Genomic DNA, 16,109 nt, shown 5'->3' with positions numbered 1-16,109 from the left:
ATTTTTAATTTAATGTTTAAAATAAATACAATTAGGCTCTGTTTTCTACTTATAGAAAGAGGCTAATAATCCCCTTAATTGCATTGATTGTTAAGAAAGTTGTTACAAGGATAAGCTTCACAAAAAAACCTGCTTGGTTATTAATTCCCACTTCAGAGGGGGCTTAGATAATATGCAGAAAATAAGCCTGAAGCAACCCACTGAACAGTGGGGAAAGAAAATATTACATAATTCTTCATTAATTAAGACTGTCCAGCCTACACACTGTAGAAATTAAAAATAACAGTAGTATGTGGTCATGCGGCATAATGCATATGCACATGGGAGCCACTATTAGATTGCTCAGGAACCTACTTTACAGCATTTCCTGATCATTGCATGTTTAATTTTACAGCCATGCTAATGTTTGAGTGTTTTCTAAGAAGTTTTGAAAGATATGTTAATACTATGAAAACGTAAACAGTAGAATTTGTAAGTAATAAGAACTTATTATCTGCTTATACAGGAAAGATTTACACACCATGGAGGAAAGGAAGGAAAATGGCTTTGTGGTTAAAGCATAGCCGAGACCACACACTTTTTACTTTCTCTGGCCTTTCAATGTACCTGTCCCGCTAACACAAATGCATTCTCCAGAATATTACACAAGAAGCCCAAAAACTGTCTGTAGAAAAGAAATAGTTCAGAATAGTTTATTTGATAACAGTAGTAATCCACCTCAGGCAACAACAAAACAAAGATTTATCAATTTTCTTAAAATTCCTGCAAAAAGTAAAATAAGCATTTGTCAGAAAAGCAGAAAGGGTGTGAAAAAACAGTTAAAAAAAATAAACCAGAACAAAATTGCCAAAACTAAAATATGACAAAATTACAAACACTGCTGAAAACACAGGCATAGCGTATTATCAGAACTATCTCAGATTTGAAAGGCTCTGCTTTAGCAAGAACAACAGCTTGTGAAACGTCAGCCAAGTTTAGACTGCTCTCAACATCACATGTGATGGCAAAGACTAAGCTGCTGTTGCCTGCATCAAATACCTCATAGCAAAAGTACAGCCACTTCCAGAGCAGATGATTCAGTACTTTTCACAAGTTAAACAGGCTTTTTTTCTTCTCATTTTAAAAAAGGACAGTAAAGAGAAACTTAACAGAAAGTGAATTCTAAGACACAGAAAACAAATCAGTAAAGTTTATATCATGAACTTGAAATTCTGAAGAGTAGAAGTTAGAAAAATGCCTAAAGCAAGAAAAAACAAAGCTAGAAAAAAATTGTCATTTTCTTAAGAATACATCCATATATATTTACTGAACTATTTATGCAATGAAAAGAAAACTCAAGTGATTTGGCATCATATTTGTAGCAGAAGAATTGTTAAGTAGCCCACTTACTTGCCTAAATATTTGGACTAAACCTCAAACTTTACACAACTTCACCTTTTCTGATCACTATGCCAGATGAACATGAGCCAGCAGTGTGCCCAGGGGGCCAAGAAGGCCAACAGCATCCTGGATTGTATCAGGAATCGTGTGGCCAGCAGGAGCAGGGAAGTGATTGTGCCCCTGTACTCGGCACTGGTGAGGCTGCACCTTCAATATTGTGGTCAGTTTTGGGCCCCTCAGTAGAAGGAGGACATTGAGGTGCTGGAGCGTATCCAAAGAAGGGCAATGAAGCGTCTGGTGAAGTGTCTGAGAACAAGTCTGATAAAGAGCGGCTGAGGGAACTGGGGTTGTTTAGTCTGGAGGAGGCTGAGGGGAGACCTTATCGCTCTCTACAACTACCTGAAAGGAGGCTGTAGCGAGGTGGGCACTGGTCTCTTCTCCCAAGTCACTAGTGATAGGACGAGAGGAAATGGCTTCAAGCTGCGTCAGGGGAGGTTTAGATTGGACATTAGGAAAAATGCCTGTACTGAAAGAGTGGTCAGGCTGCCCAGAGAGCTGGCAGAGTCACCATCCCTGGGGGTGTTCAAAAAACATGTAGACGTGGCACTTCAGGGCATGGTTTAGGAGGCATGGGGGTGTTGGGTTGACAGTTGGACTTGATGATACTAGAGGTCTTTTCTAACCTTAATGATTCTATGATTCTAAATATACAAGGCAACTTAATATAACTTAATACTAGAAAATGCATTTTGAATCAAACTTGAAACAACATTAGTAAACTCTAAGACCAAATCAATTTTCAGCAGCAGTCTCATGAAAATTCCAACATAAACTATTTCACCTCATTGTAAGTTCTGATAACAGATACCCCGGAATAAAATATTATGGGGTAGGCTAACATGGGCCTTTCCTGTATGATACTCACTTTATATTCTTGGTGTATAGCAGCACTTCAATTTTGTAACATGAAATAATTTTATTTAAAAGTAATTTAAAAAGTAACCTTTTTTTTTGCTTTTTAGTTATGATTGTAAACCCAACTGGGTATTAAAACAATGAAACCAGCAAAGTCTGCGTTAAAGGCATGAAAAGCCATGAACTGTACAAGTGAAAAATGTAGATAAACAAAAGAAACTCACCAAAGGAAAACTAGATGGCAGCACCTACCTATTTTTCATAATTTCACAAGTCTAAGCCTCAAAACAAGATATGGAGGCAAAAATTTAGTGCAATCTAAATAATCAGTTTTAAAAGACTTCTGAATTTACTTGTTATCTCTGAAGAATACAGTACTGCAAGCAAACCCATGCTTATTTGACCTGTTTGTAACACAAGAATCCAGAACAAAATTTTTCTAAGATCAACAGAAGTTCCATCAAATTATAGCTTGTTTCCTAAAAATCCTGTACCTTAACTAAGATCCTATAGCAGGTAAAATTTTGGCTACATTAAGCACTTTTTAATATTCAGCTAGAATTAATTAAAAACTAAAAGGAAACTAAAATCATGAGGAGATAAAATTGTTCAATTAAAATTATGCAGCTAACTCATACCAATGTGTGCTTTAAACATCCAAAGTTGTTTTATTTCATTATGTTTTTTCAAACAAGCAAGTTATCACTGAAAATGTATTCACAGTACAACAAAATTGCACTTCTTAACGCATCAAAAGATTATAATAGTCTTCCATAAGACTGAGTACTTCCATGTAAAACATAGGATACCAATTTTAAAAAGTCCAGCCTCTGGTAGCTGCACCAAGAAGATTAATTTATAGTCGCAATCTGAAAAAAATGTTTTGTTTTTAAGTGCCTGAATATTTTGCAATATTTTTAACGTAAAAAACCTGTAGTCAGCTGTAGTTAATATACCCCCATTACAGTCCCCTACAATCTTATAACTGGACTTAACTAAAACTATTTTATGGTACAATTGTACCTGCTCATGCTTTTCCTGAATATGTTACTTAAAGAAACCAGAAAAACTGTAAATGTAAAACATGATTAAAACATCAAGTACATCTTCCTATTACAGGTACTTCTCTTAATTGCTGCTGTCTCTGACCTATTCTGCTACTTTCATATCCTGCTTCTTCTGACTCCATGCTTCACACAGTGCACATCCTTTTGGGACACATTCCCATGCTCCAGAGCCTTTGAGCCTGGCATTAAACTGATCAGGACTGAGACCCTTCCTACAAGGTACTTGCTTGTACTGATTAGCTTGTTTTCCAGAATTCCACTAGGAATTGAAAACAAGCAGATTTTTTTCATATTTTACACAGCAGCAATTGAGAGGAGCATAAGTAAATGGCTAATCAAAGATTAGCCCACCTAAGAGGTGAGAAAAGAACCCAAGTCTTCCTTTCAAAATGGATTTGCCTGTCATCTTTCAAGAATCTAACACAAAATTGTCCCCAAAGCTGTACTAGGTTTGCTTACATCCTAAAGCTGCAAAAAATGAAACAAAGGTATTACAAACAATAGAAGTCAAACAATAACTTAAATAGCAAAGCCAAGGACCTGAAATGTCAGAAACACCAGATTTAAGTTTGCTGTGCAACGATCAGTTGTGTGCCTTGATTGCCAGGCTGAAGCTTTTAACTGTTTGCATTTATCATGCAAAGACTGCAATACACTGCACATACACAGAAGAGATTAATGCAGGATGAACAGGAAGTTATGTATCTTAATCTTTCTGTATCTTTTTGTGTTTGGCACTGCAATCAAAAAAAATTTTTTTAACTTGGGAAGGGAAGAGGGATGGCTATACCATGTCCCTACAAAGGTAAAAACTACTTTATACAGATATTTGATTTCTGAACATTCAGCAATGGAACATGTGAGCCACTGCCTTCACAGAAAGCATTATCCTAAGCCCATATACTACACCCTAAGGAAAAACAAACTACACTTTCTCTGTTTCAGCAGCTTCCATTTTTCCTAGAGAAAGGCGGCTCCTTCCTCACGTGCTGTCCTGGATCTAAGCCCATCTACTGAAACTAGAGGAATTTTCATGGGAGACCAGATTCATTTTCCTCCCAAACAGGGAGATGTATCAAATGGTGGCCCTAGGGTATGGGGAAAAAGCTTCTTATACTACCAGGCTGCAGAAGCAGTTTAGAATCTGGACGGCTCTGTATGTATCGATCAAGTAAATGTCATTTAAGAACATTTAAAACAGTTCCTCATTTCCCCCTCCTCCTTTTTTGAGCATGAAGGAGAAATTACTTAGGTGTAGAGGGGTGAGATTCAAAGAGCTTTCCAATTTAGATTAACACTTAGGTAACTTTTCAGATTATCTTTCTTGTAATTTTTAAAAAGGCAATTCATACTTCATTTTATATTCTCCAGTTATCACTCTCAACACTTCTTAATGAGTTGCCAAAAGTAACTGCCAGCTTTTGCAATTTCTTTGGCATGTTATTTAACAACCTGTGTTTTACATCTAACTACATAGCTTGTAACACACTTTCTTAACACAATGATTATTTAAAGTGTATCTAGAAATCAGCTGCATCACTGAAAACAGTCACTTAGCTGAGAAACTTGTGACACTTGACAATGGCTAAAAATTAGGACAATCCGAAGAAAAGCAACCATAATACACACAATGAAAGCTATGGCTTCTGAGACAGATCATACATTCTTTGTAGTAGGATACCGTTTCCTAGAATGATTATGGTAAATTGTAAATTTCCACCTGCAGAGACTTTCTACATAGGTGAAAGTAGAGTAAAACACGAACTCAGTGACTGAATCACATCACTGACTTCTACATACTTAAAGCACCTTGCATTTTAATCCAAATAAAGCTATCTTAAAATAATTGTATAAAAACATAATAGAAAATTTAATGAGCTCTGTACAGTAAAACAACAATCATTCCACTAACATATTGGAGAGATAGGTATTTGATGTTCTAGAGGTTAAAACCAAAGAGCCTGCAACATTCATCAATCTTGCAAAATATTTCACAGGACTCAAGCAATTAATATTTATATTCCATCTGTCTTAGCTAATGGCACACACAATTTTTCTGTGTTTCAGTCACAGTGGAGGCTAGGACTCTTAAATATGATAATTTATAGACATAAAACATAAGACACTATTTTCCATACATTTGAAATTTCTATTGAAAATTTTAATTGACATAATTTAGCTGACACATCAGAATTTGATGCTGAAAGAAAAAAGTTTATAATTAAACTCACTGAAAAAATTATTTTCCAATAGCCATAATTTCCTGTATTTTAGAGCTTGATCCTTTTTCTTGATTAATCGTAAAGACTACTCAAGCAAATAACTAACACTTCTCATACCTTAGCATAGTATTTGTCATTGGACATTACCCCCAGGAAACCAATGAATAGTCACTGGTTATAAACAGTCCACCTAATGAAATGGAAGTCTAGTGTCTAGTTCTGATATGATAAAGCTTTAGAATTTAAAACTTTACAATCTGGTTTTAAAAGGCTGTCAACCATCATTTTTGAAGAACACTCTAAGGTCAAACTTACATAAAACATAAGCTCTGTAAAAATGAAAGAAGAGTCTGCAGATCACATGCAGAGTCATGGAAGTTCAATGTACATTTCCCAAGGACAATATGAATTATTTCTTATCCTTGTTAGTTACAACAAATAAAGAAATGATGCAGTACAGTTTGGGTACCTACCACAAAGATCTGTCAAAGAAGATGAACCCTGACAAGCTACAGTACCATGATTCTAATCCTGCCACACTAAAATAATCAAACTTTTGCATCCTGTACAACATTTATCATTCATAAGGCCTTGCTGGTTTCCTTTATTCTTAACCAGTTTATTAGCAGTAACACATGTAAAGGAATATCTATAATGCAGTGGGGTATTTATCTGGGCAGAACTCTGCACAAAAACAATTACATCTTTCTAGTTCCGGAACTCCTTCAGATTTTAGGTATCTCTACAAACACATGAACATGTAGTATCCTCACAGGTTTATTTTCATGTAAATCCAGCAAATCAGATTATACTCCTGCTGCAACCTTAACTGCTTCATATAACTAGAGAACAGCTGCCTGAGGCCAACATGATTGACTCCCAACATTCGCTGTGTGCGCATCTTAAGGTTGACTTCGGGATCCAAACTCCAGTCTTCTAATAAAGACTGAACACACACAGCCAAGCAGTCAGTCTTTATTTCTGTACACTTACAAAGATTCTATGCACAATAAAGGTGTATTCCTCAAGCGTTTTCATACTACAGACAATTTGTTAATATTTAATTTGCTATGCATGTTTCCACTTTGATTTGTAATTCGGTGTGCTGGCCGCAGAACTTAAAGTTACATGAAAACTAACAGTATGAAACAGAAACAGCTAAAACTAACTCATTCTAACAGAATGAGTGAGATCATATTTCTGGTACAGTCCCACCCCACAATTTCTATTTCGCATTTATGCTATGCACATGTCTCAGGATCCATTGGTAGAATGTGTGCTATACAGTCCCTTCTAGTCACTACTAAAGAATGGATTGTACTTATTTACAAAGAAAGCCCCAAATAACCAACGGCAGACATACAAACTGAGAAGAATTTGTCTAGATTTTTGCTGTTGTCAAACTAGTAAAAAAATCTGAAAATTAACACAGGCTTATCTCTGGTTTTTTTTCCTGAAACACATTTATCTTTGAAGGCTTCTACAAGTCTTCTTGTCCTTCCAGACATTAGATTTATACATTAAACGGCTGCCTCTTCTGCGAAGGGTTTTTTTAAGAATTCCATCCAATTCTGCACTTATCTCTTTTCTGAGAGCATAAAGTTCTTCAAGTGTTTCCAGGCTTTTATTTATGTCTTTCCTGAGATATATACATTCCACTGAGCTACAATCTTCCTAGTTACACTCATTTCTAAGACTTAAATTCTAGTTGGCTACTGTGTTTCAGATTGCCTCAGTTTGGTAATTTATTTCAAAGTCTCCAACTTTATTCTGGCTTCCTTCTCTTCTGAAAAGTTTACCATTGTTTTCAGTTGTGAATTAAACTTACTCTTTTTTACTATAAATATGATGTAATGCACAAAGCATATAGCAGGATGGTAATCAAATGTTAAACATTGGGAAATACATGTTTAAGTTATTTCAAGCAACCTATACAACTATCAATTAAAACATTATAAAGTCATCCTCTTCATCTCTTTCCACTCAGAATAACTTATCACTTCTGCAAACAAAGACCTTAGGCAAAACTACTTTAAACTCTGCCTATTATTATGGTATAGCTACCTCATATTAACATGCAAATATGTCTGCCTCTACATTTTAGTAAGATAGTTCAGCTGTAGCCAAATGAAATTTGACTCCCTACAAAATTTTAAACCGATGCAGCCTACCAAGTAATTTAAAAAACAGTACACCTTCACCCTTGAAAATAAATAACTTCTGAGTTGAAATAAACACACTCCACTGAAGAGTTTGGGGTAGGAAAGCATGCTATCCTGTCAATCCACATAAAAAAGGCGATGGTAGTCATAACAGAAGACAAAATTTTAAGTATAGACAGATCATACCCAGAGGTGAATCAAAGGAATCAAACCTTTCTTTTGAATAAGTATGTTAGAAAAGTTAATTATTGCAAATCCTTGTACTGAATGTGCCTGGCTTTTTCTTTTCGAATTTCTAATGAAATATAGCTACCCTACGCATCCATTCAGCATGCTGGGATATCACAATGCTTCTGATTCAGAGGAACAAGGGGCGCTTACTGAACCAGTGGTATACAGTCCAAACTAAGTTCTGGCTAAGACTGAGCATTCTAGCCTCCAATGATCTCACAGTCTGAACAAAGTCTTGAGAGGCTCTATAGATCTTTTTTCTGAAATTAAAAAAAAAAATCCTAGGCCTCAGAAAATAAACTGCATTTGAATAAGTATTTCCTGTTTTCACAACAAAAAAGGGGAGGAAAGCATATTTGCAAAAACATATGAGCTAATAATGTGCAAGACAGAGGAAAACACAATGCACAAAAGTAAAGTGAAATCAAGCCAGACATACCTGAGTTGTTGATAGGCGAAAAACAGGGCCAGTTGTGGGCACTGAAAGCCTAGGTGAAATGCTGGTAGGACCTTGTCCCTGCGTTTGTACTTGAGCCTGCATTTGAGCCTGTGCTAGAGCCTGCTGAGGCACCATTACAAGCTGTCCGGCATCCGTGCGCACCAAGACCATACCTAATGAGAACAAAGTAACAATACATGAATTACAAAGAATAATATGAAGAATTATAAAGAACTATCTATCTACAGAATACAGAACAAAATGTATAGCATTGTACATTTTTCTTTATACTGTTATTTTTTTTTAATTATTACACTGTAACATTAGATTTTATTTCAAAGAAGAAAAGGAGCCCATACTAGGGGACAAAAACTAATACCCAATTCAGTTTGGAATTCAAATAACTGTGGTTTATGGATAACAGTGATGAAAAGAACCAGTCACTTGAATGTACAGGCACCCAGCAACTTTCAGCAGTCCAGCCAGGGTCAGCAGAATAAAATTATAAAGAAATATTCATTAAAAGTAAACTATAACAACAATCCAGTAACTGAGAACAGAATTCAGTATGAACATACCAGGGACAATGACTTGAGAGCTTTACTAGAACAACAGCTTTAGGGCATGTGTACATGCCAACGTCAGGCCAGACACACTTCTGATTACACAAATTTGAGATTTAGTTAATTGTTGAGCATTAACACCTGGATTTACTTGGCACCCACCATCACCATATTGGGAGGCACTACCTGTGGTTCAGACGTCAAGAAAAAATACTGTCATACCCAGAGAACCAACACAACTACTCCTCAGCACAAAATGATACAAGTGCAGATATTTTAGGAAAACACCAAAGGACTTGTCTTCAAATTATCAGAGTACTTGACAAATGTTTTCTAAGACTTTCTGGAAGTAAATTACAATACTTTCAGATTATTTTCTAGTAACACATTCCACAAATAGAGGCCTTCTATACAACATAGCCAGTGCCATCAAGTTTTGCCCTAAGTGTAACTGGCCTAAGTTTTCCATATCAGCAGGATGGAGAAGGGGAGACAATGGTTAAGTTGGTCCCTGGATCATCTGGAGCTTCACACTTATTCAAGATAACTGCAAAGCATGTGATGTGCTTCCTCTAGTTCTCTCAGAATTAAGAAGCAGTTCTGCAGTCGGACTATTTTACAAGAACGTCCAAGTTAGTTACAGAACACATTTTAATAATTTAACCTAGATAGGATACAATGGGTCTATAAACAGAAAAACTTCTTGCCTGTAACCACTGGAGACCCAAAATTAAGGTTCTAGGAAATCAACTTCTGTTGATAAAGTCAGTTGTTTCTGCAACTTATCTCTATGCACAAATTGCTTCATATATATTTTTTAGCTTTTCAAGGGAAAATAAAAAAAGTAAAAGCTTACATCCACTTCTAATTATTAGCTTCCCAGAAAAAAACACCTCAGTAAATGGATGCGGTTTGCAACATATCATGAGGATAAAGAAATTTGAACAGTATTATATCAAGCAAGTAACAAATTTCAAAAGTACCTTATACTAAGAAAGTCTTTCCTTCAGCATCTGACATAGAAATACAAAACCCAATCCTGGGATGAACACATGAGTGAACTGAAGCATCACTAAAAGCCCTCACTCAAAGCCCTCACTCACATAGTCTTAGGTGCTCCCAGCCAACCATCAATGCTAAAAGCACAAAGAGAAGGCAAATTTCTGCCACTACAGACTAAAGACTTGCGGAAATCACACTTTAAGATAAAAGGCATAGAGAACTACAGCAAGGACTACACCTAAAAGACATGATCCTAACTCTCTCTCAAAGCCCAGAGAGTAATTTTTAAAAGAAGAGTTGGGGGTGCGGGGGGCACACCACCATAAAAATTCTTTAGAAAGATAGCATTTTAGGTTCACTAGCCCTTCGGGCACCAAACCTGAGGGTTTATATTTGTAGAAAATTCTGTAAGCAGATGATGTATTTGATCTATACCATTCCTAAACCATCTAGACACACGAAAATTAGTACATAGCCAACTGGCCAAACAGGTATCATTTCTCTGATTATGTAGTGAACCTTACATAAAAAAACCTCATAGAATAATGCCTACCATGCATTAAAAAAATACATGGTCTATTTGCATTACACTGATCCACAGGTGTTTTATAATTTCTTTTCCAATTATCTAATACTCATTCTGAATAAAAAAATTTGAATGGAACAGACAAATTAATTGCAACACATGCCACAGTTTCAACAGAAGTTGCAGACATAATTACTACCATAGATGCATAAATATTCACATATTAATGTTATTTTTTAATTCAGTTTGGAGAACTTTAAACTTCTTTTACTGAACAACACGTACAAATTAGAATCTGGTTACATTATGAGATTAATTTTTCCTTACTGTCAGGCATGTAAAGGTGAAATACACAACTCATGAGTATTATATGCTAAAATAACCTATTCTGAAAAACTCATTCTATATTTCTGCTTTAGACAGAAGTTTACAATAAGGGAGTTTCAAAATTAAGTTATAAATGATCCACTAATTTAAAGAATAAAAATTCAAATATTTTCAAGTATTTTCTGACTATCTTAATCTTAGAACACACAATCTTCATGTTTATGCAAATTTAATGGATTTCAAACTATCCTGTAATAAAATAAAATTGTAACTTTCCACAGTATTATTTCCATAACATTTTTCTAAACCTCAGACCAGATGGCTTTTAAGGGCTCCGTTTTCCTCATCTGTTTGAAAATGAAGTAGCAGAACAAAGTATTGACATAGTAAAGTTCAGAAACTGTATGCAAAGTTATGATACATGTTATCATATTAGTATATTAATTATCAAACAGATGAACAACGTGAAATCAAAGGCTAAAGGCACTAATACAGTCTGAGTAGCAACCTCTTACCTGTTTTAAGTCAGTTAGGTGACTGAGCTTTATCTGGTCAGAGAATTAGAATTTGGAGGAGCTTCATAAACTAAGGCCAAAGACACAACTACTAGAAGTCCAAGCTTCTACATCATCACATTTTTGCTTCACTTAGCTAATAAACGTCAAATATTTTAAGAAACATGGTGGAAGAAGTTATTTCAGACTACATCAATAGCTCCGCATACTGTCAGGCTATTGATGTTAGTAACAAAAAAATTTAAAAGTAGTTCAAATGTTGAACCATCTCCTAAATCAAGGAGGCACAGTTACCAACTCTTTGCAACATGAAAACTTAAGTAGAGGACCATGGAACCCTTCCAAATTTCAGATGAAACAACATACGGTTAGAGTAGGAATCACTAGGATGTAGGGATGCTGATTTGGTTAGTTAGCAACCTTGCTGAAATTACATATTTGGTAATGGAAGTTAAGAAACTACAAGGAGAATAGACAGGACGCAACCGTTACTTCAGAGTTAGAAATAAAATCCAGTGACGTAAAGACTGCCCAGACGCAGTGGAGACTGACAGCATCACACTTACTAAAAGGAAATATTTTAGACTGAATTACACAAATGAGCCTGTATCTTACCACCTGATTCACAACAGAAGAAACTCCTTGAGGAAGGAGAACATTTCAAGACTATCAAGAGTAAAGCAGAAAACAGAGTCCTTCAAAAGCGACACATAGAATTATTCTACCAGCGCAGTTTTTCACCTGGTGCACAACTGCTCGCTACACCATTACAACATAACTCACCGTGACTGCCGCTCTCTCCCTAAAGGAAAACAAGTAACTCGTCAACCAACAGTCATGACTAGCTTGCATTAGCCACCACCCATCCCGTACCAATTACATCCTCATTAACGGCGGCCTGTTTGTCAGACGTCGCCCTCAGACAGGTGGCACTTCTTTTGTTTCCAGCACGTCGAGCAGCGGGAAGACGACAACTTTGGGGGGAAAAGAAGCCCTCAGCCAAGAAAAAAAAAAAGAAAAAACAAAAAAAAAAAAAAAAAGAAGGAAGGGTTAGAAAGGCAAGCCCGCCACAGCTGCGCTTCCACTTACACTTACCGGGCGGGATAGTGAAGCCGGGGGGCAGCTGGATGGTGGTCTGCTGAGGCGGCCGCACGATCAGCTGAGGGGCCACGATCCGGGGGGCAGCGCCCAGCGCCGGCCTGGGCGACAGGGCCTGAGGGGCCGCGGGGGCCACGGGGAGGGCAGCGCCCGCCTTGGCGACGCCCGCCGCGCTGACCGCCGGCTTGGCCGCGGCGCCGGGGGCTGCGGCAGCCGGCGGGGCACAGTTGGCGACCGAGCCCGGTCCCGGCGGTGCGGCCGCGCCGGCAGCGGCGGGCGCGGGGCTGGCGGAGTTACTGAGTGCGTTTACTGCGGGCAGAGGGCCGTGCGCGGGCTTGGTCTGTGCTGTGGCGGCGTCGGCTCTGCCGTGGCTGCTGACTGGTGGGACCGCCACCGGCCGGCCCCCGGCGCCCTCCCCGTTGGGCACCGCCTCGCCGGGGAGCTGCGCGGTCCCGCCAGCGGCGGTTCCCTCCGCCGCTCCCGCCTGCCCGCCGCCCCCCGCCGGCGTCCCGCTCCCCCCCGTGGCGGCCGCGGCCTCGGCGCGCTGCGGCGGCGGCGGCGCGCTGGCAGCTACGGGCGGGCTGCCGCCGGGGCTAGGGCTCCCCGCGTCCCGAGCGGCGGCGGCAGCCACATGGTTGTTGACAGGCTGGGCAGGGGTGCCGGCGGGCGGGGGGGCAGCGGGCTGCGGCGGGGCAGGGGCGGCGGGCGCGCCGGGGCTGCCGCCGCCGAGGAGAGCCGCTCCATGTGATTGCTGCACACTACTACTGTTTACACTCACTCCCCTCCCTGCCGCCGCCGCTGCCGCCGCCTCTGCTGCCGCCGCCGCCGGGGGGGACGGGGACGAGAGCGGCCCCTGGGCAGGGGCTCGGCTCTCCGCGGCTCCGGGGCACCCCGCCGCCTCCTCTGTCCCGGCAGCGGGAGGGGGCGCGGGATGCCCTTGCTGCTGCCGGACGGGGCTGCTGCCCCCCGCTAGGCTCCCCTGGTGCTGCTGCTGCGGCTGCTGCTGCTGGGACGGGGCGGAGGTCCTGGGCTGGGGCGCCTCGGCAGAGCCCCGGCCGCCGGCCAGCTGCGATTCCAAGGAGCCCACCAGGTCGCTGACCGCCTTCTCGTCCACCTCCTCGGAGAAGAGCAGCATCTCTTCCAGGGGGTCCGAGGCACCCGCCGCCATCTTGCGCTGAGCTGGGAGCCGGCCGCGCAGGGCGCAGGCGCGCCGGCCTCTGCCGTGCGCGAGGCATTCTGGGAGGGGCCAGCTTCCTCCTCCCCCGCCGGCGGGGCGGGAGGAGAGCGGGCGGTCGTGGTGGCCTCATCACCCGCCCGGGGCTCCCGCCGCTGCCTCCTTCGAGGCCCGATGAGATCCGTAGCGCTCCTGTGGGTTTTGGCCGGTGGGGCCGGGAACGGCCCGGCGGCCTAACCACCCTGGGCGAGGGGCGACTGCCTGGGGGAGAGGGCTGCTCCGCGGCCGCCTCGGGGAGCCGAGGGGCGACAGCGTGTCTAGGCAGGTGCCATAGCCGTGTGGGTGTGTGAGAGTCTGCCGTTAATCGTGTCCGTGGGGACTTCTGACAGGGAGGTCTGAGGCACGGAGAAGGCCTGCAGCCCTGATACAGAGGGTGAGCTTGCACGCTGGGAATTGAGGTGTCATGCAACGCTGTCGCCTTTTGGTAAGGAAGATGCCACAATTGCACTCTTTGCCGTCACTTGGTACCCTGTGAGGATGATTGCAGCCAGCACAATTATCTTCATGCTTGGGGAGAACTGAAAGCACGTGTGCAGTCGGCTGTAGTGCCTCAGCTGCCTTACACACTAACTCTTTCCAAGGAGGGAACTGCAAGGGGGGTGCTGTTGGAGCTCTTTGAAACCCTAAGATGCACACACAGTACCTGCACTCACATTTGTGCTCCTCTGTCTGCTTTAGGAGTTTTAGACGTTTATGTACAAAGCTACTGTTTTACCTAGACAAGAATGGTTTCAGTAATACAATTTCCTATTGTGGACACTGTTAACAGAAGACTTGTAAACCAAAAGTAAGACTCTTGGCATCACTGGCATACTGTGTTCCTTCAGTATCCCCACAGGAAATTTGAGGTTGTTTGTTTTGTTACTAAGACTCCTGCCATTGCACTCCTGCATGCCCTTTTCCCAGCAGTTCTTGCCTCATGGCAAATATCATTTGAGAGAAAGACAGTGGTCCTAACCCATCATTTCTTTGAGTAATGACAGGGCAGTTTCTTTGGTGGGACCTTCAAAATAAATAATCTTCCCTTGAATAACCATCACCCACAGTTCACCGCATCTGTCCTTGCATGCAGGTGATAACCACCATGGATTTGTGAAACTGCCAGCAGAAAGCAGCTTGGTTTCCATTATCTGTCTCTGCTGGCCTGCAATAGCATGGATGTCTTCAAACTTGGATGTGTTTGAGTTGCTGCTCTGTGACCAGAAATGGTGACTCATCCTGAAAATCACAGAAAGAAGAATTTTCCACAAAATGAAAAAGGCATGTCAGTGGATAACCCACCTTCAACTGCACAGTGCACAGATGGAAACAAGCAAAGGGTTCACAGTGCAGGCAACTGTTCTCCATTCCCATACTCAATCTGCTAAATCATACATTATATGACTTAGCTTGAGTCACAGGACTAAACTACTAACAACTCGTTTGTTACCATCCGTTTCCTCTTAATGTAGGTTGCATTTTTATTCAGGGTAGTTTTTCCTGATTGTCTGTTTATACCTTAAGAAGCAGGTTTATGATGAATCAAAATAAACCACTTTTAAAATGCATTAAAAATAGGTTGCAGCAGTTTAATTAGGGTAAGTTTAAATGTCTACTGAAATTAAACCAGAACATATTTCTTAAATAAAGTGGCCAGTAAAAGTACTGAAGGCGGTCAGGATGTAGAAACAGGAGGCTATGCAGTAAGTGAATGTGAAAGCACAGCATTGCTTATGAAAAACAGTATTAAGTGTACACGGGAGATCTATACATCAAGAGTTTGCTTAGCAAATGAATATTGCTTTTATGGAATGCTACAGCTGAATTAAACTGGGTCTTTTAACAACTGTTCCTACCTGGAAATGTAATTAAAACATAGTAGACTATTACTCAATTTGCTATTGCACAAAAATAATGTTAATTTGGGTTGGAAAATAATCAGAATCTATCCAGTATTACTTTAAGAGTCACACATTTTATTAATTTTATTAGATAAGATCCCATGCTTCCTTCACATATTTGCCCCTGATCCTGGACTTCATTACCTCCACAGTGTTTATAAGAGAATAGAAAGTTAAACATACAATTCTGCAACTACTCCTGACTGTGAAAAAAGTTCTACTACTCATTTTTCTAACACTATGTCATTAAGCTGGGTGTCTCCATAAAAACCACCCTGAAGGAAAACTTTATTGCTTTGTAACCTCAGAAGATAAAAAGTAATCTTCCCACCGGAAGGAGAAAATGGCAAGTCATGATTTATAAGACAGGTTTCAAAACTTTAAATATTGCCTACTTTTAATTACAGTTTTAAAGTACATTTGTGGGTGGGTAATCTGTAAAACATGAATTCGTATTTCTTCCCACTTACCTCTTCATAACTGAGCCATTTTATATATATAAACACAGAATAAGGAAGTATAATAGAATATTTTATTTTATTTAATAA

At 40.4% G+C, this 16,109-nt stretch overlaps 1 protein-coding gene across 2 annotated transcripts in view; it reads right to left on the bottom strand.

Moving 5' to 3' along the window:
* The window catches only part of LOC142060976 (transcription initiation factor TFIID subunit 4-like), a 147,690-nt gene extending 133,982 nt beyond the window's left edge, over positions 1-13,708 (bottom strand). The window contains exons 1-2 of one of the 2 annotated variants that reach the window (XM_075101388.1): positions 12,445-13,708; positions 8,417-8,589 (exon numbers count right to left, since the gene is read on the bottom strand). In XM_075101388.1, the coding sequence (XP_074957489.1) occupies positions 8,417-8,589; positions 12,445-13,615 (1,344 nt within the window). In that variant the 5' untranslated portion in view covers positions 13,616-13,708. The remainder of the gene's footprint in view (positions 1-8,416; positions 8,590-12,444) is intronic. The other variant, XM_075101387.1, reaches the window with a different exon arrangement.
* Positions 13,709-16,109: the final 2,401 nt, after the last annotated feature.

Source organism: Phalacrocorax aristotelis, chromosome 8 (genome assembly GCF_949628215.1).
Source record: "Phalacrocorax aristotelis chromosome 8, bGulAri2.1, whole genome shotgun sequence".
Classification (NCBI taxonomy): domain Eukaryota; kingdom Metazoa; phylum Chordata; class Aves; order Suliformes; family Phalacrocoracidae; genus Phalacrocorax; species Phalacrocorax aristotelis.
This window is presented reverse-complemented; position numbering and strand designations above follow the sequence as displayed.